The 24,425-nt window shown below is 42.7% G+C and overlaps 1 protein-coding gene across 2 annotated transcripts in view; it reads left to right on the forward strand.

Annotated features, from left to right (window-relative positions):
* Positions 1-24,425, forward strand: part of GALNT9 (polypeptide N-acetylgalactosaminyltransferase 9) — a 175,172-nt gene that overhangs the window by 61,720 nt on the left and 89,027 nt on the right. For both annotated transcript variants that reach the window (XM_068157365.1, XM_068157364.1), the window contains 2 exons: positions 9,009-9,206; positions 20,873-20,990. In XM_068157365.1, the coding sequence (XP_068013466.1) occupies positions 9,009-9,206; positions 20,873-20,990 (316 nt within the window). The remainder of the gene's footprint in view (positions 1-9,008; positions 9,207-20,872; positions 20,991-24,425) is intronic.

Raw genomic sequence — 24,425 nt, forward strand, 5'->3', positions numbered from 1 at the left:
GTATTATACTTGCATTCTATCTTAAGAATTGCTTTTGCTCCTATCACAGAGGTATCAGAGACTGAATAGAGTTATGCAGTACTGTAGTAATTAAAATTTTGCCAGACAAAGAGAGAGTATCAATGAGGAAGCAGTGGAGTAAGAGGATTTAATCAAAAGATTTCAATATACCAAAGAGTCAGAGGGAACCTGACATTGTAAAGAGGACCTGAAATATAAACCTAGTATCTATCAGATTGTGCCACACACATCCTATTATTATGGATTATCCCTGAAATTGGCAGTGTTTTAAAAATATAGAAAACTGGTATTTTAATGAACTAAGAAGAAGACCTAAAGATCAAGATCCTTAGGTCTATGGATGAGAATTGGAGGCTGCTATTTTATCCTGTTTAATTTGCTGCGGTGGCTGGAAACAGTGGATTCTCAAGACAACATGTAAAGGAAAAAGGAAGTTTATTCCCTCCTAATCTACTTATCTCAAGTAGTCTGTAGCAGAGGCGTGGTTATGCTTTTGTAGGGCAGAGCCACAAGATTTTTGTCCCTCCTGAGATCTCCCTGGTTAATATTTTCATGCAGTGTACTGGAAGCCAGTCTCTACCAGCAGGTAAACGCCCCATCCTCTCTGCTCAATCTCAGGTGGCTCTTTGGGGACCTGGCAAAGTCCAGGTGGTTCTTTTCTTCTAGTGAGAGAAGCATTGAAGGTAAGCATTAAATTACACTTGCAGTCCATCTGTGCAGTCCCTCCCATCTGGAGGGTTCAAGCCCATCACTCCTGCTCAGGACATGGTTTATTGCAGCATCCCTGGTGCCATGCTAAGTTTGACCTGGGAAGCTTTATTTATGCAAATGCAAAGACCTGTGTTTATTAAGGGAGTTTTCCCCCATCCAAAGCCTCTGCCATCACTTAGGATCAGTTTGGTAACTTAATGGAACACAGGTTTTAGATAGCAAAAGTGAACTAATATTATCCAAGGGAAGCATGTGATATAAGCCATGTGGCCCTTTCAGATGCATGGGGCAATGCCAGCTCACATACAGAGGACATGCCAGAAAAGCAACTTCAACTATTCATCTACCTAAACAACCTAGAGTGTTCACTGAAGCATCCTCATTGCTTTTCAGTGGTGCAGAAAAGAACTATTCGGATTTGGCAGCCAAAGAGCTGATCTTTAACTCTCCAGCAGGCATTTAGGCTGTGTTCGCTCCATTCCAGCTGGGGGCTGCAGGCCTGAAACCTCCCTGGGTACACAGGACTGCTGATAGAGATGTCAGGTAGAGCAGATGGAGAATTTCTTTCTCCTCTTGGAGACCAAGGAAGGGAATATGAAATTCATCTTTTTTTCCCCCTTTTCTTTAGTTCTCTGAACACTTATTTACAGGAAAGGCATTCTGCATGAAATACTCTTTGGTTGGCCTCAGTGAAGAATTATGGATGTCAGTAGATCTGCTTGTCTGCATCTGATAAATGTATACTGGCTGTGAAATGTGAGGTAGTGTGTGAAATCACATGCAAAAGAAGCTTGCCGTTTACATAGGTATTTTTTTTCTTCCATTTCTATGTTAAGTTTTCACTTCATGGTACCTGGCAATGGTACATCTAGAGTGAAAGAAGGTGTTAGACCCATTGAACCATAATATCTAGCAGATGAGACCATCTTATCTTCAATGTATGTCTTCCTTCAGTCCTTGCAAGACAAATAACTAACTAACTAACTAACTAAATAAATAAATAAATAAATAAAGACAATAAAATTGCAAAATGGGGGAAAAAAAAGCTTGAGTAATAAAAAAGCTTGGGTTAAAAAACCAAAGCTTGGATTTTTTTAATGCTAGTTCTGAATTTTTGATTGGGATGACTGTTAAAATAGTAATGTTGGAGAGGAAACAACCCATGCTTATCTCAAAAGAACCCAGTGATCAGGGTATTTGGATACCCACTCAGGAATTGAAGAGAGGCATTTCCCAGGGCAATTCTTGTCATTTAAGAAAGGATTTACTTTTGGCCATACACATAGAAAGTACTGTTGGCAAATGCCTAGCACAAGGATGCTAATGAAGAACTGAAAATTGCTCTGGGTCTACTCCTTAGGTGATGCATGTTAGTAAAGCATCCCTGAAGTTGTGAACTCTGGTGAAGTAGAAGAGCTGGACAGCAGAGAGCCAGCCTGAGGCATGTGTGTGCTTTCTCTTAGGTTGCCTGTGTTTGTTCCTAGGTTGTGCCTTTTAAAAAGCCTGCTTGAAGTCAGCAGGTGTCTTTATGCATTTTAAAAGGTGCATTATATAACCATGTGCACTGAGGGGTCCATTACTCACTTGTTTTTATCTGCTTTCACCCGGGAAGAAACTGTTCTTTTTTTTACCCTTGTGAAAAATCAGACTTCCCCCTTGGCAGGAACCCTCCAGCAACCTGATAAGGATGTAAAACAACACAGATTTTTTTGTTTGTAGCGGTTTCCTGCGGGTTCTGAGCTGTTCTGAACTGGCTCAGTATTAAATACAGAATGCGTGTCTGTTCAGAGGGGGACTTACAGTGGGATTAGAGAAGTGTGATCACACTCTGACCCCTGCCTTTGCTCTCAATCTTCTTATGGGCTTACTCTATACCCTAGGTGAAATTCTGCCTTCCAACTCTTTTCCTACCTCTAATGTTTGTCTTGGGAACACTTATTCTTTGAGGCTGTGTACTTGCATTGCTGGTGCTGGAGCTCCCACTGAAGTCAATATGTGTGTCCCAACACCTCAGAAAACCCAGTGTTAATCCAGAAACTGACCCACTGGCAAGCAGAAGCATTAAATGCATGAAACACATATTATGTTTAGTGGTGTGCTGAAGTGTCTGTGACAGACTGACACATCCTTTTGTTGTGAATTTGCTCCTGAGCAGAGATTCCTTCCATAAGTTCCCCAAGGGAATGTCTTTATAGAGGAGGCACTTACTGAGGCACCTGATGTGGATGCTCCACCCAGCACATCCTGGTACCTGTGGGAAGCCCGCCAAAAACTCAGGACAGTGATATGCTTTGTGGGGTTTCAACCAGCAATGACAATCACAGGTCCGAGTCCTGGGGATGAGACTTCAGCAGTGTGTTAGTTTATTTCTAGAACTGCTTCAGAGAAATAAAACCTGAGTGAAAATATCCCTTAGCCAGTGGAATCTATAGGAGAACTAAACTTACTGTCCCTTCTCTTCTGGCTGTAACCACTCACCAGCAATCTGTTCAGAATGAGAGGAGGACATTGACAAATATATATTTTTAGAGCTATAGAAGGGAGGAACATCTTACATCACTCAAATTCCAGCCCAAACTCTCTTCTTGGGATTTTTTTAGATAGAGAAAAAAAATAGAGAACTGAATGATGTGAAACACTACTTTTAAAGTAGAATCTTTTGATTATATTTAGTTTAACAAAATCCATCATGTCTATGAATATCCCTGGGAGAATTTTTCCTCTTGCTGCAGTAAATAACTTGTTAACATTATGTGCTGCTGTGTGCTCATAAAGTATGCTGGCTCAGATACAAGCTAGGAACCTAATACATTTTTTTTTTTGCATCTATGAAAAATAGAGATGAATCTCAAAATCCACATCTGGCTTAGGTACCTAATCAGGCAGGGCTGAATGCTGCCTCACTGCCAGCAGTGGCCGTGTGGAATGAAAATACTCCTACAGCATATTGCAGCTCACCAGTATTGCACGCTGAACATACTTGGACTTCAGTAACCCCTTCCACTCTGTCCTTTTACGTTCTGGGAGCCTCCAGGGACACCTGACTTTATTAGAATAATCTTTATTAGAATAAACCAAACCAGGTTGGAAGAGACCTTCAAGGTCATCGTGTCCAACCCATCAACCAATCCAACCCACCCAAACAGCTAACCCATGGCACCAAGCACCCCATCAAGTCTCCTCCTGAACACCTTCAATGATGGTGACTCCACCACCTCCCCGGGCAACCCATTCCATAGCGCATTCACTCTTTCTGTATAGAACTTCTTCCTGACATCCAACCTGAACCTCCCCTGGTGCAGCCTGAGACTGTGTCCTCTTGTTCTGGTACTGGCTGCCTGGGAGAAGAGACCATCATCCGCCTTCAGATGCATAGTGTGTGTGTGTGGAAACTCAAACAAACAACAAGGCAATAAAACAGGCAAGGGGAGGAACACTGGAGTCTGTAAAGAGAAGAAGTAAATTTACATAATAATGTAGCAGCTTAAAATTAGGAAAAAATTGGAAATGCCTAGGAAAGATTTAATCATAATCTTTTCAAAAACCTGAATCAATTAGAGAGAGGCAATATTACCAGCAAAAATTGACAAAGGATTTGATGAATGTGCAGCTCAGCTTCCAGAGACAGATATTGTGTAAGTCCATTGAGTCTAATAGAGCTACTCCAAGGCTGGACTTTGCTGGTAGTGAATAGCAATAAAAACCTCCTCATATATCATGGATTGCCTAAAATAAGCAGTGTAAACACAGTCCATTACCTGGTCCTATTCAAGCTTATAGTCCTTCATTGGTCATTACCTAGCAATCTTGGCAGACAGAAAAAGAGAGCACAAGCAGTGACAGTGATGCAGAGGACATTGGCAGAATCTGGGATTTAAATGTTCCTGTAGATCTCACTGAGATGAGCGAGAGCTTGGTGTCTGAATACCCCGTTGATATTTCTGCTGTCCTTGATCAGGCAAGAGAAGCTGTGAAATCTCACAGGTGTGCAGTGTTTAATGAAATCTCTCCCTTATGAGTTTTGCTAAGTAACAAAGAGCAATTCTGCACCACGTTTTCTCTTTCCACCTGTGACTCAAATCCTTCTCTTGCTCATGGGTGGGAATGTATTTGGGAAGTTAGATAAATGTGCAGTTTCCCTGTTCCTAGCACCTGCAGGGATGTGATTTCCATATATGTGGATACAGACAGATGAAGAAAGTCAACTCCAGTGTGTGGTGGAGGGGTGGAAGGTTGAGAAAATGAAGTTATAGAATCATAGAAGTTCCAGTAGTTTCATACCAATTCACTCCATAACCTTGTCATGGCATTTTACTTTATCTGTAACCTGAGGGTAGAGATAGCAGCGCTTTTTGAATAGTAATATCTTCAACATTTACACTTCTTGAGTGCAGAAGACTGACACAGAACTTGCAGCACGTTGACAGCTTTCAGCTGCCTCAGATTTCATCAAAGTTCAAAATCTGTGATTTGAAACCAACAGATTGGAAGAGATTAATGACATTTCATCATGTATTTTGATCTGACTGTTGTATTGCATTCCACAGATTCCTTCTTGTGCCATTCAGATGCAAAGCGCCAAGACAGGTGTTAATAAATGTAAGCGATAAACCAGGGAAAACAGAGGAATTCAGTCAACTGTGGAGTGACAGGAGTAGTGTGTTGATGGCTGGTGTGAGAGCAGTGTAAGAGCTGGGACTGGATTGTTCTTGTTTTGAAGAAAATGAGGACCCAGATTAGCATTTCCAATACACAAGTATCAGAAGAGCACAATCACCAGTACGGTTAAGGGCTGAAAATCAGAGTGACTGTTAAATATTTTCTCCACATTCTTTCTCTAACTGTTATTTGGGATACACTTCAGCAGTCCAATTTTAAGCTGTCTTGCAAAGTAGCAAGTTAAATTCCCTTTATATTCAAACTAGGCTCCTCTGGAACATTATTAATCTCCCCTATTTTCAGTGCCCATGTTATAATGAGAAGCGTCTTACTATCACAGTGCCAGCTTCTGCCTCTCTCTCTTGAGAATGAAAGTTTGAGGCAATTACCTTGTATGTGGGGGGTCTATTGCAGACATCTGACATTAAAAGAGAAGAATTCATTGTCTCTTTTAGCTTTTGCATTACACAATCTCTATTTGCTCTTCATAGTAAAATACTTGCAAAAGGAGAATAGAAGGAGGAACTGTTAGAATGAATATGGAAACTCCAGGGTTGTTCTAATGATGATGCTTAAACCATCTCTCTTTGTATCATCACTAACATCCCTATAATTGAGGACTTGGAGATCTGGTGACCATAGTACTGTAGCTGAGAGATAATACTAGTTTTAAAATCTCCCAACCTTTCCTTGTTTGTCACAGATCTGTTTTCTGAATCAGGTGGTGGTGAATAAGAATGGCAGAATTTGATTCTTCCAAAGAAACCCACTTCCAGATTTCAGAAGGCATGCAGTCAGTTCCCCTGCCTAGCAGCACAGAGCCTAGAAATCAGATGCAAACATCATAAATTTGTGCATGCTGTGGGACACACTGTGTGCAGCTGTGTCCTTTGATGTGCAGCAGGTCTCCCTGGAGGATGTAATCCCTCTGCACTGTGACCTCCCAACTGCACTGAATCTGTTGAAGCAATGCCCAAGGGCTTCTGGAGTGGGCCAGCTCTTAAGATATTGCTTGGTTTGCAAGGGAACTCAAGAGTCAGTTTTGTAATGAGGCTACTTCTGCAAATGCTCCACATGGACAGAGATCTGCTCCAAGGTGGTTTTTCTCTCCATGACCACAAAGAGGATTCTTTTTAGAGTCATACAGTTAGTGACTGCATTGTTTGGTATGTTGAAAGCCTTTATTTCAGAGGCCAGAGGAGAGTGGGAAAGCATCCTGCTGATCTTATGCACAGGAGTTAGCTACAGCCCAACAGGGAGGTAACTGATTCATGTGGAAGAGGGGTGTCTGGCAGCCATCTCAGTTATTCTTCTGCCTGTAGGCTGACAAGCAGAGATAACGTCATGGAAAGAACAAAGTAGATTCATTTTTTTTTCTACATTGTTCTCTCCTTTGCTGGAGTTGCAAGAGTTTTTTCTACTGCCTACCCACTGGTTTCTAAATCAGTTAGTTCCATAAATGTAATCTCATATTAAAAACAGAGGAGTGGATCACACTGAGTCTTTATGTGGGTGCATGAGTGTGGCCTAAAGACCATACAAGTTGGGATATGCAATCATGTGCTGCACTGTCCTGAATCTCTCTCAGTTGTTTCTTGTTTCTTTCACAGACATAAATAAATAAATAAAAGTTCATCTCCTTTGAGTCTGGGGTGCAGTTCTTTAGCTGCCATTCCAAAGGAGAGGAAAAAAAAAGTAATAAAAAAAAAAGAGGAAAATGAAACAACATGTGACCCTCCTGACTACAAAAATATTCTAAAGCTAAAAAAGTGCTAAAAAATCTGACATGAAATCCTCTGGGCTGATGCACTTTTATGGTTCTGTGAAGGTCTTTGGTACCTTCCAGGACGGGGCTTTGACAGTAGAAGTACTGTACCAAAAATTGTAGGTGGCAGGCAGTAGTAAGAGAGACCTGAGGCCACTCCAGTCATGAGAGACACATTGATTTATTCCCAGAATAAATCAAATAAAGCAACAAAACAATAGATGTTGTATATGAGATGAGCATCTCTTTCATAACCCTCTTGGCCAGGGGGAATTTCTGCAACCTGCAGTGTTGTTCTTCCCTTTACACCAGTCTTCTGATCATCCTTTTTATTAAAACTTCCACGCTCTGTGTTATTGGCACCCAGCTGATAAATTCAAATGTCATTTTCCTAGAGGAATCCAAGTAAAACTAGTTTAACTCTCTTTGACTTCTCTCCAAATGAAATGCTGTGACACATTGTCTTTTTGTCAGCTATGCTCTTATGGTACATTATTTTTTGATGGTTTATTTGCAGTTAAGTGGCTCATCACCAATACCCAAGAGGTTTGCTGAATCTATGCATTTTTCTACTGACATGGGAGGGGTAAAAATAAGAGGGGGAAAAGCAGTACAGAACCTCATGTAAGCAATATGGAGCCTGTATATATGAAAGACAAATATTTGGGCTGTACTCAAGCACAGAGAAATTGCTTTCTTCTTACAGAACAGCTGGGAAAATTTATTATGGGGAAGATTGAAAACAGAGCTTGAATTCATTTCCTAACTTGTGCCTTTCTGTTGGCCTACAGAAGAAAATACACAGTAACAAACTAAATATATCAAACAGAATATAAGGTAACAAACTGGAAGCCACAAAGTAACAACTGCCTTTTAACCAACAACAAAAGAAAAATGAGAAGAGATCAGTGTTCAAATCCTGCGACCTCTGTGGATCACAGCAAACCACCCTTCCCTTAAAGACACACGCCAGAGCTCTGCAAAACCTTCAAAGCTTAGTTCAAGGGGAAAGATAGTTGCAAAGCAGTGAACTGGTTTGTGTCTACTACTGCTCTGAGAAGTGCTTTCCACCCTTGTGTAAATCGGCTGCCTCCCTGGGTCAGTTTCTCTGTAACTCCATAGCAACTTCAGACTACCGTGGTCAGAAATGCATCCTTGCACTAAAACTTTTTACTTTCCTGAAATGCTTTGGGATGCAGCTTCTGCTGAAAGCATGTTGATGTTAAAGCCTTTTGAAATGATGGCACATTTCATACAGTTCACTGCTTTTGCACCATCTGGTAATTGAAATCTTCTCATCACCAAAGAGGTTTTAGGAGGCATAAGGCAGCCACGCTTGTCATTCAAACTAGATCCGATGGGGTCAGTCCTTAGGAAACAAGATTAAAACCTTTGAGTAACCTTCAGATTCATTCAGTCCCCGGTGTGTGTTTTGTTCTTCAGGCTTTGTCAGCAAGAGCAGGCATTTAATCACTACAGGCATCCTGGTGGTGTAGCTGTTAGCGGACCATTTAGCTACTCTGGGCGATAGTGTCTCTCAACACTTGTCCCTTGCAGAATGAATTGACAGTCTCCAGGCCTCAGAATAAGTGTTCAGTAAAATTTTGTGTTATTAAACTCTGGTACAGCTTCGGGAAGTAATAATTCATGTGCTGTTGCTATGTGAGGTATCCCACACCAAGTTCCAGCTCTCTTCAGTGTCTGACAGTGAGGTGTGCTCGATCCTGCTCCCGTGGCCATCTCATTGGGTTATGGCTCTGGGTGTTAGAGAGCTTCATTTTATCAGACTGCAAAGCAGGACCTGGGATTACTGGATGGCTGTCAAGCATGTTGCTGTTTTTATTGTTGCCAGGGTGGAACCTGCACTTACCCGGATCAAGGAAGATCGAAAGAGGATCATCTTGCCAGCAATTGACAATATCAAGTACAACACTTTTGAAGTGCAGCAATACGCCAATGCAGCCCACGGCTATAACTGGGGCCTCTGGTGCATGTACATAATCCCACCACAGGACTGGCTCGATAAAGGGGATGAGTCAGCTCCCATCAGGTAAATCTCCCGTGTGCTGTCACTTTGGTAATAGCAATACCTCCATCTCAGCTGTCTGCCGAGAGGGGATTTAAGTGAAGCAAAGCTATAGGCTTTGTAGAAGGATAGCAAAGTGAAACTGAAGAGAACAGATGGCTCTACAAAGCTGTGTCACATCTCAGAGCTGCACCCCAATGTACACAGAAGTGCATGTGCTCTAGTTGTGATTGTGTGGTTCAAGCTCATATTGTAGCCATCTTTTCATCTATACCTTTTGTGATTGTTTTTTTTCCCAGTGGAGCAATGAGCCAATGAAAAGTTGTGTATGTGAAACAAAGGTGTTTTGCATGGGATTACAAAGAGGCTGGCTTCACTTTTCATCTGTAGGCAGCACTCTTGGCCATCAGCCCAAGCCAGAGCTTCCCAGGAGTACTAGTAGGAGATGTGTTAGCCTTGCCTTGTCTGAGAGTTGCTCTTTTTTACTGAGAACTTTACACATGTTCTGAGCTCTCCTACTGAATCAGTTTTAAGATGGAACTGGACTGCCTACTGTCAGTTTGGGGTTCGGTGTAAGGCAATGTCTTAACTTACAGAAATGGAATTTTTCAGGGAAATAGTGTTTCAGGAATTGTGATAGTGTTTGAGAGTTGTTACAGTGGGAAAACAGGAACTGCTAAGAAAAGAGGCCTGCCTTCCTCTTCACTTGAAAATTCTCATCTCCTAGCCTTTCATTTCCAGGGCAGATGCTTGTTTAAGTGATAGGTAGCCATGGCATAAGATCTGTCCCTCATGGAGTAGTATTTCAATTCATTTTGGAGCAAGGCTTGCAAGTTGCACTTAAGTTCATTCCCATGCCCTGTGACTGCAAAACAGAGCTACGCAGCAACATTAACCTTATTTACCACAAGACAACACAGTCCTTCGTCACTGACTCTTTGCTCAGCCTGAAACCTCAATAAGCAGTGAAAGTAATTACTTAGGAAATCAGTTTTCCTGGATGACTTGTGCAGCTTTCCTCACGTTGTTTTTAAAGTGCAGATGTTTTATATTTCGCTCAGCCCTGAGAAATAGTTTATTGATGAAGGAAAATTAATCAGCCAAAGCTTTCATTCCAGAAATCATGGTTTCAGTCTTTTATTCCTGAAAGGTTTTGCACACCTCATTACTTCCAGTTTATATGTGAAATCACTCTATTAATTTTCACATGAGTTGTTCTAGTATTTGAGCATTTTCTGTTCTGGAGCCAATGATCACCTATCAGATAAGACTGAACTAAGGGGTTAGACCTCAGCAAGTTCTTAGACATGATTTTTAGTGGCAGGTGCTGGTACACTCCCTGAAGTGTGGAAGCTGCATCTGCAAAGCATTTTGGAAAATTCTGCTACAGATCATTTTAATAGAGGATAAAGAATCTCATCCCTGTAATGCTGGGATAGAAGGATGGGGTTTTTTTTTTTTCAGCAATACAGGGTGTGATTTACTGTGGGCTTTCCTCAGAGTTATATTCTGAGTCTTGCCAGAGTTAATACTGGCACCGAATTGGACTGACACAGAAATGAAAAAGGTCCAAATTCAAGCACTGACCAGTCTTGGAATCTGGTGCTTGGTGCCATGGTTGTTGATTAAATGGTGTTGGATAATGGGTTGGACACGATGGTCTTGAAGGTCTCTTCCAACCTGGTCTATTCTATTCTATTCTATTCTATTCTATTCTATTCTATTCTATGTAACTGGCCCCTGAGAGCAGCAATTTTATTCTGAACCCAAGTGAAGAAACCTTCCAATTCAGCAATGTAGAAACTGCCCACAGACAGATGAGACACACAGCACAAGGAGGAGAGCGCCCAGCCCTTGCTGACAAATATTAGGGGCACTGAGATGTTGTGATTACAGATGTATGTCTCCAGAAAATGAGGAATTACATGCCCTAAAATGCAAAGACATCAACACTGACCCTTGAAGCCTTATCTGTCTCCTTGGGAACTTGTGCTTTGAAGGCAGGGGAGAAGAGCATCTGCTTTGCAGACACACTGCACTGGATTCTGATGGGCCTCTGAAGCAGCAGCCCCTGGATGGATTTGCTAAAGCATTTGTGCTGTCATGTTACGCCTGCCTATAGAAATACAATGCAATTTTGTGGCTTTTGAGGGACATGCCAGCATAACCTGGTCTAGATGAGGGTGTCCCTGCTTACTGCTGGATGAGTTGGATGAGCACCCTTTAGACCTTCCTTCCAGCCCAAACCATTCTATGATCTGTGATTCTATGATAATGGAAAGAGTAAGTGTGTGAACATTACTGATGAAAAGGACTGGGAAGCCCTTACTTATAAATGAGGTTTGAAAGCATCTATGATTGGAACTTAGTAGCTGTGAAAAATTTAAGTTACATTTTCAAAAGGAAGGGGAAGTCAGACTAGTGAATAAAGCTTTTCAACAATCTCTGCTGGTTTGCTACAGATTTTGGTTTTGTAACCAGCTTTCCAAACCACTGCAACCATGATGTCTGTTTCAGTCCAGTTTGCAAGGCAAGCTAGTCCTCACTGGTGGTGTTGGGAATCCACGTGTCTGCTCAGTGCATTCAGAAGTATGCAGGATAGTTCATCAGCTTGAAAACTGCAAATTCAGGTCATCCTTGTTGACACTGTTCCTCTTAAAAGTCTTCCTTTGCCATCCACTTCAACAAACGGTGGGTTGCTTGTGTGTCTCTCTTTGTGTTTTGTAGAAGAAAAGGCAAACAAGCAATAACCCTGTGGCTGGGTTTTGTGGTCAGTGCAGCTAAATACTTCCTCCCAGATCTACAATAGGATTAAAGATTTTCAGTGCCATAAAAAACCCCCAAAATTAAAATACATACCCAGGTATCAGTGAGAAACAGAGCCTTGGTATTCCTGATGTTTGTGTTGTATGAATTAATATCATTGATCTGCAGAACTGGCTGAGACATTTAGAAAGCAGTGTCCAATTCCTCTTTTCTTCTGAGATTACAGAACAGATGTGCTTCCTTCTTTTCTCAGAAGTTTTCTGTACAAAGCCTCATCCTCTGCTTTCTTGAACACTAACAGCAGTGTGATCCTACTCAGAGCCATGCTGACAAAGAGCAGGAACTGTCCTTCAAGCCAGTGGGGCACTGTATAGGCAGTCATGTCAAGTGACACCATGAAATGTCAGATCAACTGTTGTGGTCCAAGTGACAAAGTGGCCCAAAAGTGCAAAGAAAGGGAAAGAAATAGCAAGAACAAGGTGTCAGGTTTTGTGAAGATTTCTGATACAGTTTGAAGATCATTCTTTTATTGTTCTCCCCCATTAACATTCTGAAATTCAGAGCAATTGATGTTCCCCAAATCAGTTTCTGCAGGCAACCCATTTTGCAAGTTTGACATTTGAGATCTAACGTGGAGATTTAAATGAGAGTTGCTATTTTGACATGCTGTGTCCATCAGACAGTTTCCCATTTGTGCTTCTGAGAACACACTGCCCAAACCCCTCCTTATCATCTGGCAACAAACTGTGTAACAAAAGATCCTATTTCAGAGGCTTTCTGATTAATTTGTCTATGTATTGAAACAAGCTGGGGGGAGGTTTGTTTGGTGGTGTGTTTTGTTTTGTTTTCTTCTGTATGCAGAAGATATTACTGGGGTTTGGGACAGCCAGGCAGGTTTCTGTTATCCTGAGCTCTGGCTCTGGCTGTCTTCCCTCACCTGCCGTGATTATGATGGACTGCTCCGTGTTTGATTTCTTGATCTGCAGCCACTAACATTAGAGTCATTAGTCAGCCTCACTCAGCCAAGCACGGCACAGCTCTCCCTGTTATCTTCCTCCAGCAGCACTGGTGCATTTCAGTGTTGCATATGTTATTACTTACTGCTTTAATATGCCATAGCTTGGTACCAGTAGGAATGTGTATGTGCATGCATCAAAGCAGCCACTGCAGAAAGCAAGTGTCTCACTTGGGTGTATAAATTAGCATTTGCTATGGACACAGAGGAGTGGTTTGTGCTGCCTGCTTCAGCTGGAAGTCTGTGTGCCCATCTCGTAGTCATGTCTGGCATAGTGATGGTGATGCAGCCATGTTGGGTCTTTGTTGCTCTAGGAAGAAATCCATCTGTGAACCTGAGCTTAGGTAGCAGTATTTGTAAAGTCTTTCAGGATAAACCATGCATTCATGTCATGATAGAACTGGTGACTGTTTCTTGATTGATTGTGGCCATCTTTTCAGTTGACAGAATCACAGAATGTTAGGGGCTGGAAGGGGCTTCAAGAGATCATCTGGTCCTGCCAGAGCAGGATCACCTAGACCAGGTCACACAGGAACTCATCCAGGCGGGTTTTGAATATCTTCAGAGAGGGAGACTCCACAACTCCCCTGGGCAGCCTGTTCTGTCACCCTCACAGTGAAATAATTCTTCTTCCCATGGAACTTTCTGTGCTTCAGCTTCCACCCACTGCCCCTTGTCCTGTCATTGGGCATCACTGAGCAGAGCCTGGCTCCATCCTCTCGGGACTCACCCTTTACGTATTTATAAGCAAAAATGAGGTCACCCCTCCAGCTCCTCTTCTCCAAGAGCCCCAGCTCCTTCAGTCTGTCCTCATAAGCAAGATGTTCCACTCCCTTAATCATTTTTGTGGCTCAGTTGCTGCCCCACAGGAGTCTGTAACAGAACAGTTTCTTTTTCCTCTGTGCAGGTTCTCATGAATATCCTGCTTGTTCCAAAAAATACATATTTCCATGTAATATATTATTCTATACCCCTGATGTCCTGGCTTCCCTAACCAAGCACTCTGGGTTGCTTTTCTCATGTGCTGTAGTCCTCCAAAGGGGTTAACACACCTTCCCATTATTAAGCTTGTCAGATTTTTCTCTTGTAGCTCATAAGTAGCAAATCTGTCCTTGAGTTCTGCTCTCACGGCCTGGTATCCTGCAGGAGATATGAGCTGTAACGAAAAAATAAAGTTTATGCAAGTGCCATGAGAATTACTGCGCTTATCTGTCAGGCCAGGGGTAAGATGCTGCTTAGGCTCTTGCATGCAAGAAACGATGTCCCAGGAAAGGTGGAAAACTCAGAGATGTGGATTGGCCACAACAACCCTATGCAGTGCTACAGGCTGGGGTCAGAGTGGCTGGAGAGTGGCCAGGCAGAGAGGGACCTGGGGGTACTGGTTCACAGTAGGCTGAACTGATGTTCAGTGCAGTGTGCCCATGTGGCCAAGAAGGCCAGCGGCATCCTGGCCTGGATCAGGAAAAATGTGGCCAGCAGGAGCAGGGAGGTCTTTCTGCCCCTGTACTCAGCACTGGTTAGGCCACACCTTGAGTCCTGTGTCCAGTTCTGGGTCCCTCAGTTTAGGAAAGATGTTGAGTTGCTGGAAGGTGATCAGAGAATGGCAACAAAGGTGGGGAGGGGTTTGGAGCACAAACCCTATGAGGAGAGGCTGAGGGAGCTGGGGTTGCTCAGCCTGGAGAAGAGGAGGCTCAGGGGAGACCTTATTGCTGTCTACAACTACCTGAAGGGAGGTTGTAGCCAAGAGGGGGTTGGTCTCTTCTCCCAGGCAACCAGCACCAGAACAGGAGGACACAGTCTCAAGCTTTGCCAGGAGAGGTTTAGCCCGGATTTTAGGAAGGAATTCTTCATAGAAAGAGTGATTGCCCATTGGAATGGGCTGCCCAGGGAGGTGGTGGAGTCACCATCATTGGGGGTGTTTAGGAGGAGACTTGATGGGGTGCTTGGTGCCATGGTTTAGTTGATTAGATGGTGTTGGATGATGGGTTGGATTTGATGATCTTGAAGCTCTCTTCCAACCTGGTCTGGTCTATTCTCTTCTCTTCTCTTCTATTCTATTCTATTCTATTCTATTCTATTCTATTCTATTCTATTCTATTCTATTCTATTCTATTCTATTCTCCTTCTCTTTCTCCTTATCCCTGTCCATAAACATTTATACTTATATATTGATATATAGTTATATTTGTATTTGGTTTTATCTATTGGTGTCTGAATATTAGCAAGTCATTTGTCTTGGAAATGTTGTATGCTCTGAAGCCTGTTCCACATGTGACCTGATTGCATGTATACTGACCTTAACACAGGAGGAGAAAGATGCACAAGGGAGATGAAGCCTCATTGCATCACGTGCAGTCTGTCAGTCTATTGCTCACCCCTTTCTCCTCCACTTGTTCTTGACAAAGCCCTCAGGCACTGTCCTTCAACTGTCAAGGGGATGAGGGGGATGCACCTGGCTGGAGAAATGGGCAAGGGCTCCTGCTGCAGTTTCTTGACAGAGTTGTGCTCTTGAACTTCTTACTAAAACAACGTAGTCATGACTCAGACCTACAGGAACTGGTTTTCCTTTCTGGCCAACCTAACTTCTGTTTCTGGTACCCCATTCCATAGCAGGCACTGCCTTCTTCCATACAGAGCCTCTTTTCTCTTGTAGCCACTTGCACTGTACCTGCTGCAGCAGAAGGCAGGGAGGGAGGGAATGCTTACCACCATCAAGCACTGCACTCTCTGCTTCCTCCCTTTCCCCAGAGTATTACCCAGAGAAATGCCTCTCTCATGTCTCCCTTGCTACAGTCATGCCATCAGGTAATTTCTACAGATTGACTATGCTGTGTCTTTCTCCAGTGCAGAATCAACGCTATTCTATGCTGTGTTTTAAGGTTGTAGCTGCAAAAAAAAAACCATTTTGCTGTGTTTCCCACATTATCATTTGAGGGTTGCTGTTGATTATAATGAATGCTTAGAACATCCTCAGCTGTGTTAAAGACTATTCCACAAATAATTAAGTTTGCCAACACCTTAGAGGTGTTGGTAAAAATAGTACACCTCTGACTGCTGTTTTGTGACACCTTCCTTTTAAGATGCCAATGTTGTACTAGAAAATGCATGATTGAAAGAAAAAGCTCCTTTTATATGAAGGTGTGGGTTAGGTTATATTGCATTCTGAAGCTGTGAAATGCTAAGAGCATGCACCTTCTCACTTGCTGCCCCTTGGCTGCTGAGCTCTGTTTTTTAAGGTGTGCTAACACAGTTGCCTTTGCTCACCTATCCATTTCTGACTTTAAAGGGAAGTCTTTGCTGCACTGCACTAAAGTAGCAGCTCCAGTGGAGTTTTTCAGGTGCTGAAAGAACCCAGTGATGACAGCCAGGAGAGGGCCTCATGCTTTTTGGTGAGCAGTTTGGGTTTTTTAAAGTGTTTGCAATATATCAATGTAACACTGTAGTCCAGTACAAAATTGTCCACCTATATACTTAAAGCACTTTTAGAAGTGAATCTGAGGCTTTCATGCTGCTGCAGCAGTCCTCAGACTTTTACTCCATATTATTATGTGTGCTTCACAGATGGTGAAACAGAGGCAGAGGAAGGTGACTCACTGAAGACCAGATGAATGACAGAGCTGGGAATAGAGTCAGGGTCCCTCAGCTCACAGCACTGTTACCAGCTCACTGGGCTGTGCAATTGTATTACACTTAGTTTACAGTTGGGTCAGTCAAAGCACAGAGAAGTTAAGGGCCTGGGCTTGATGAGGACTGAATGCCCAAAACCTGATGGAAGTGTTGAACATGCAGTGTGCAGAAATTTCAACACTGTGCACCATAGACAAGTTCTTCCATCACATCTGCATGTGGCCAGAGCAGAGCCACAGGCTTCACAGTTCAGCTTCTGGGGTTGCAGCCCAGATGCTGTGCAGAAGACAGCCAGATTCAGGTAGAGAAAGGCACTGACAGGGGCAATTTTTGACTGGCTTCCTTCTGCCATTGCACTGCTGTTGTTGCTCACTCCTGAAAACAGGGAATTTTTCTGAATAAGCCATGAAGGCTTGTGAAGTCTGCATTTGAATATGTCTAATGAGAAGAAATAAAAACTAGAAGAGAGAGAGGGAGCTGCAAAAGGCAGTCCTCAGCAGCATTCATTTGTGAGTGGTGATTATGTAGTTGCATCTAAAATGTATTTCCCACCCCATTCAATTAACAAGTCAGTGTTTTAATAGACAGAACTGACAGCTGCAAAAATCCATCCCCCAGAGAGAGAGATTTCAGCACCTGAGAGCAGTCTGCAAAGCCTACTGGTACCATTGCTCATTAGGAAGGAAAGAGAAATGTCCTCATGGGAGCACCCTACTGCTGTAAGGAGCTGCCTCCAGAGGATTTTTTGTATGGCTGGAAAGAGAATGAATCTAAACCCAAACCAGCAGCTTGCTTTTGCAGTTATGCCTTACCCTTCATCCAGTGAAGCCTGCATTTAGCTTTAAATAGATAAAAAGAAAAATGAAGAAATTGGAGTGTTTTTCTACCCTTCCCCCCTTCCCCCCCCCCCCCCCCCCCCCATCTCCTTCCCTTTTTTATCACGGTTAACACTTAAGAAATACCTAAATTCTCTCAAAGGCTCATTTCATTTCAGAGCTATTGAATTAATATTCTTCTTTTTATTTCAGTTGCTAGACCAAATTTATTCATTGGGAGCCTAACATATGATTTCCAGAGATACAGGATGTGACAGTGGAATATAAATAAATAGGTCTACAGGAGACCTCTCAGCCTTTTTAGGGAAGTCTGTCTCCAAGCATGGCTGTAGGAACTATAAGCAGGAAGGTGCATTTGACCAAATAACTTGAATTTATAGATGGAATCCATCTTGCCAGGGTCCTGGTATATAAGTATATGCCTCAGCAGAGGGTGGATGTGGCCAGCCAGGAATACCCTAGGCTAGCCAAAAGGCTTCTCAAAAAAACCCAACACCAAACAGAGAAATGCTGAAATTTCTTGCAGAGTCAAAAAGGACACTGTGGGGTAGAAGAGAGATCCAAGCACTGAGGGTGCTGATGGTGACTGCTGCAGTTTCTTTGCAGAGTTTGTGACATCTGGCCTCAGGTTCCTCTGGCCTTTTTGATTGAATGAGTGCAGGGATCTGTCTGCACCAGAGTGACCTGTGAAAGCCAGATGTTTGCCTTTGGAACCACCATTGGATCTTGTTCTGCCAGCTCATGAGCCAGGGGATGCATCTCATTCTGTAAGGGGGGAACATGAGGGTTAATCAAGCTATTTCAGCTTCTTTGTCAGAAACAGTGACAACCAAATGTGTTTCTATCAACAGCTGCCTTTTTCAATTATGCAGAGGAAACATGAGTGGGATAGTGTGCACTGCAGCAGTGGTCTGAGGAGCTGTAGTGGCTTTCAAACTGAGAAAAAGTGCAAGAGAGAGATGCTGGAGCAGTACCAGTAATGTGAGTTCTACAGCAGAGTCCATTGCAGATAGAAAGAGCAGCGCTTCAGCAAATGAACCTTTTCAGGGGTACCAAGCAGTTCATGCCATGGGCTGAGCTGTGCTCTGCAATGTCTGGATATGCATCAGGCCCAGGAGCAGAGAGTTGTTTTATGTCACCACGCCTTGACCATTTGTTTCAAGCCTATTTAACCTTCTGCTGTAGAAACTGCTGATGAGAAAAATGACCAGATTTGATGACACCTGCTGCTCCCAGTGGGTTCCACCAATACATGGGCTAAAAAATGTGTTCAGGGCAGTTTTACACTTGTGTATGCAACTGCCTCAGGAGTATGCATCTTAGTTGTCACAGGCAAATACCTTGTGAATAGCTTTCTCTACAAGAAGCAGGCAGGTGTCTGGGATGAGACTCTTGATAGTGAGAGTATAGAATCAGTGCATTACAAAGGAAACTTCTTAAAAATGGGGTTTAGATATTTTCCATCATCTTTGTTTCTATAGGGCATTTCCATGGTGTATCTAGCTAGATATAAATTCAGGCCGTAGATAAAGCAGGTTCTGTTCTACCAGAAAATAGAAAATTGGCACAAACTAGAGTTTTCCTGATGCATTTCTACAACAGCCCTGTTAGGAACGATGTTGTATCTGACAGATGGTCCAAAATTGCTTCCCTTTCAGTGGAAAAGTCACCACAACTCATTCTTCTAGCTCAGCTCCAAAAGTGTTCAGTCTCTCTAATTATTTTCTTGTTTTCCTGATTCAGCTGTCTGGTCTGTCAGGATTGCAATAGGTGGGCATTCTGTCCCTAGGGCTTGGGCACATCCTGCAGATCAGACTGCAGGATGACTACCCTAATCTTGCAGTTAGCACTTGTAACCCTCAGCTGAATTGGAATTGGTCTCTTCTCTCAGGCAACCAGCAACAGAACAAGAGGACATAGTCCTAAGCTCTGCAGGGGGAAGCTTAGGCTTGATCCTAGAAAGTTCTTCACAGAGAGATTACCCATTGGAATGAGCTGCCTAGGGAGGTGATGGGGTTGATGTCCCTGGAAGTGTTTAAGAAAGGACTGGAAGAGGCACTTAGTGCCATGGTCTAGTTGATAAGCTAGGGTTGGGTGATCAGTTGGACTTGATGATCTTGGAGGTCTCTTCCAACATGGTTGATTCTTCAGTTCTGTGGTTCTGATCCTGTGAATTGCAAGTCAAAGTTTCTTTTCCACCTTAAGGTTAGTCAAGTTTACATTTAAAAGTTGTTGGCTACAGTAGCGAAACCTAGCTCCTACCTTGAATTTTAACAAGGCAGGGGTTGTGCCCAGTACACAGATGCAGGGAAAGTGGGGGAAAATGAAAGTAGCAAATGTCACTAGCTGTACTGCATTGCAATAATGAGCATGTCCATGTGGTAAATCACCTCAAAATTTGTTGCCATGTAGTGCTGCTCAGTGACAGCTTTCAGGTTGCTTTGTAAAGGAGAGCAGAATCATAGAATAGAATAGAATAGAATAGAATAGAATAGAATAGAATAGAATAGAATAGAATAGAATAGAATAGAATAGACCAGACCAGGTTGGAAGAGACCTTCAAGATCAGGCCAGGATGCCATTGGCCTTCTTGCCCACGTGGGCACACTGCAGGCTCATGTTCAGCCTACTATCAACCAGCATCCCCAGGTCCCTCTCTGCCTGGCCGCTCTCCAGCCACTCTGACCCCAGTCTGTAGCACTGCATGGGGTTGTTGTGTTTCACATAGCTGTGTTTCACATAGTTTCACATGGGAAGAAACTGCTGCTCAGAGAAGGAAAATGATTTCTCTGAAATCATGAAGGTGGTCAGTGGTAGATCTGAGGGCAGAATCTCTTCATCTGAAAAAATTTCATTATTTAAAGACTTACCTCAGCAAGCACAGAAGTGATAATCCTGGAACACGAGCACAAAGGCTGAAATTTATCTGCTAGAGCTGACCTCAGGAAGTCATTTGCCAAACTTCACACCATTATCGATCCATGGCACTTGACATGCACTTATTTTTAGCATATGGGTACAGGGAGCCCTTGTTTCTGACAAAGCTTATGGGGTAGTTTTGTGCATTAATCTTCAAATAAAATGTTGTCTAGTTTTTGTGCTAGTCTATGTGGTGGTGAACTTGAGATCCAAATGAACTTGAAATCCAGCACAGAGTTTGTGTCTGTGAAACAAAGTAAAAACATCCTGCATGGAGTCCTTGGCTTCGCATTTTGTGTGTGTCTCACAGACAGCTGGCCCAAGTGTGTCTGGCAGTGTGTTAGTTATTTGGGTGGTTTTGGCCCTCTGTCCAGTGGGGGATGAAGTGTAATGTGGTTGCATGCTACTGCATAAATTCAAAATGCCAAGTTGAAGACTAAGAGCTGTTTTGTCTGTGTAAATGGATGAAGTGATTTCTGTAGTAGCTAGTGAATGACTTCATTTTTTTCTTTAATCTCTCCATGCAGGACACCAGCTATGATTGGCTGCTCGTTTGTGGTGGACAGAGAGTATTTTGGTGAGATTGGCTTGCTGGACCCTGGTATGGAGGTCTATGGAGGAGAAAACATTGAGTTAGGCATGAGGGTGAGTAACAAAGAGACTTAGTGCCATGTCCATTTGCAAAGAAAGGCTGGGAGCCTGGGGCCTAGATGACCTGCTGCCTGATTGATAGGCTATTACTCTGAAGTAATTGATAGTTCAACACTATCTGGAACTGACAGTCCCAGTAAATGAATGTTCCTGGCCTTGGCATCCTTGAGAGAACTGGTAACAGTCAGAAATATGGTTTATTGGTTCATTCTGTCAGTGTCTGAATCCAGTGAGACAGATTTTGCCTTTCCCAGTAGCTCTGCTTGTGCAAACAGCTATGCTACATCTTCGAGTGCTCACTGCACCCAGATGATGCTTGTGTGTTTCTGGCCTAGCAGAGGCAATACCAACAGAAAACTATGGCCTGGCTGGTAGCAGTTGGTTGCAATGTTCTGCATACCACACATGGTGAATGCTGTGATATTTAAAGGATCTCTGTTACAGAATAAGAACTACAGGGTACAGGTATTCCATCCTGATGGAGAGGTCAGTGCAAAGGGTGGACTTCAGGACAGTGTCAGTCCACCCTGCTCTTCTTGACCTATAGGAGGCTTGGTATTCATGATCCTTCAACCCTTGTTTTCAAGGTGGTGATTGATAACAAGTCCTTCTGAAGTCCAAGGAACATGTCTATGTTTAGCATTTGAAAATTGAGCCACTTAATGTTGCATGAACACAGTTTCCTCATTATAAAGTTGACTGTTTAATTATTTCCTCATCACTCTTTCTCCCTGTTTCACAGTAACGTGTTCCTGGTGCATGTAATGTGCTCATTAAAGCATACATTCTGCTCATAGTGAAACACTGAACATCAAATTAGTCCATTCTTTATCTGACTCTCTTTTTCTGCAATGGCTACAAACTCCTTCACACCAGTGGGCTGAGGAAGAAGGTCACTGCAGCAAGAGTTTATTTTCACATACGGGTGTGTATTTATTATTCCGGCATCACAGGAGGGAATAGGTTTTGTAATGGGACTGTGTGAATACACTGCTTATACTTTAAGGTTCAGAATTCACACAGGGGACAGAAAAACTGCTACCACAAATCATCCAATTTTCCTTAAGAGGGTCAGGCTATTACCAGGATTGTGTGAGCTTTCTTTTATCATTGTGCAGGGCTTTGAGCTGTTTGAAACTTTTTCCACATGGCTGCTCCCAGAATAGATTGAACACTCTGGCAAAACTCTGGCGTAGCTGAGGAATAAGCCTCCTAAGAAATCTGAAAGCTGTCGTTCTTCCTCAGACAAGAGCTTGCTGTGTACAATGAAGGCTCCTGGTAAAGAGAGGCAAAGGTTTTAATAGGATTATGAAATGGTACTTGCTTGAAGAGACAAAGATTTGAAGGGAGCGAGGACAGGTTTCCTGGGGTGAGGAACTTGTTAAAATCTCCAGAAAGCTAAGATCTAAAACCCAGCTCTCATTCTTTGGGTTTGGTTGGGGCTTTATTTTTCTTGTTTGGGTTTTGGGGGTTTTGTTTTGTTGTTTGTTGGGGTTTTTTTTTCCCCCTATAAAGAACAACTAACTCTACCATTGAAACAGGCTGTGTGAAAGTACAAGAGTCTGAGCAAGTTCATTCTGAAATGAGCTCCATGTCCATAATATGGATCTATTAGTCTATGTTTTCAGCCTGGATCTAGCATGGTAAGAAATGCACAGTGTCTGCCTCCTAATTTGCAAGTCCTTCCTGTGATCCCCTCCTGTGTGTCTTTCAGAGCTGTCAGAAACTAGAGGCATGAAAATGCACAGGAACGTTCTCCTTTCCCTGCAGGATATTTGTATAATCACTGTGAATTTACAAAGGTTTGGGTTTGTTTATTTTTTAACTTCAGAATCTGAAAGCTGCAAAATATCATTCCTTTCCCAGGTTCATAAATTATAACACCAAGGTCTGGGGCACTGACCCATACAGGAGGAGTTGGCATGTCCCCTACACGTACACAAAGGGATGCTGTTGCCCACGTGTGACCTGGCATGCGTGGATCAATGAAAGACAGAAAAAGGGAGGGATAAATGAAGGAATGAGTAAAGAACAAGGAATGATGAAATAATAAATAATAAAAAGGATAAAAAGGTGGGGAAGTGGTGGCAGACTTTTGGCTGAAAACCGTCCCTATTTAAAATAGCTGTAACCATAATCCTTTACTTTTTTTTTTTTGCCAACTATTATCATGTTACTGCTAAAAGAAAAAGGATTAGGCTTGGAGGGTCTGAATTAGATTACACTGCATCTAATGAACTCTCATTTAAATAGTTTTAATAAAGGGAAATGAGGATAGTCAGTGAAACTAATGAGCTGATTTGGGAGGAATTTGTTTGATAACCCAGCTAATCCCCATTAAATCTACTCTTTATTAAAAAATCATAATCTTGGGTATTCCACTATTAGCTTTTCCCTTTCCTAAACACCATAGATGGAAATATTTAAATTATTAACCTAAGTAATTTTCTGTAGTGAGTATGCAGTGCATAAACTGATCAGGGCTACCACATCTATGGAAAATATTTAGAGCTCTGCAGCTCTTTCTTTAACTCCTATTTTCTGTGTTAACTTCATAGTGGTTAGAGCTGCAACATCCTCCTAATGGGGCAGCTTTGCAGTGAAGCCAATGTGTGTTTGCCAAGGTAGGGAGATTCTGGTTTAGCTGAGGAAAAAGCACCAGCTGTTCTGGGAAACAAAAGTAAGATGGACATGATTGCAGGCTTGGAATAGTAGGAAAATAGATGGACACTTATATAATGTCATCTTGCAGTGTATTTTTCAAAGATGACAGTTTCACCACAAGATGGATAAATAGAGGACTGAATTCTGTTATGGACAAATGGTGCTATTCGCTGAGTGTTCACCAGCCAGCTACTGAGGGGAATCATCTGTGAGTACCTAAAAGCTGGTTTTGGCCAGGAGTTTACAAAGTCAAGTCGTGGCTGACTCCTGAATGGATGAGGTGCCTTTCACAAGCACACAACTTGGCTTGGTAGCTGCATTCAGGCAAGCACCATGCTGCTGCTCTCCCTCCTTGAATCCACATGGGTGCAGAGAGCAGTAGAAAGCCCTGTTTTCATTCCAGCTGTAGCTCAGCTGTCCTTTTCCCAACCTGGAGGCAGAGAGAAAGAAAAATAATGGCACTTTCTCCTGCAGCAAAGTTGTGGTTGTGTCTGTGCCTGCAGAAGACAACCACAACCCAGGGCAGATCATGTTCATCTGTGCTACTCCTGGACATGAAATGGTTCTCTCTGACCTGTCATACAGAGAGATGTCCCAATAGCAAAAGAAAGTCAAGCAGTTCTTGAATGGTGAGTAAGACAGGGATCTCTTTAAGGGAAGGTCCCAAATTATGACCTTGTAAGAAACTGCATGGTTTGCAAGTGTCATGTAAGTTCCCTTCCTAGTGGGAGCTACAGACACAGTTAATTGTTTAGAAAGGGATCA

The sequence above is a fragment of the Melanerpes formicivorus genome, unplaced genomic scaffold, assembly GCF_026170545.1.
Source record: "Melanerpes formicivorus ecotype bairdi unplaced genomic scaffold, bMelFor1.0.p_v2 SCAF_36, whole genome shotgun sequence".
NCBI classification, from domain to species: Eukaryota; Metazoa; Chordata; class Aves; order Piciformes; family Picidae; genus Melanerpes; species Melanerpes formicivorus.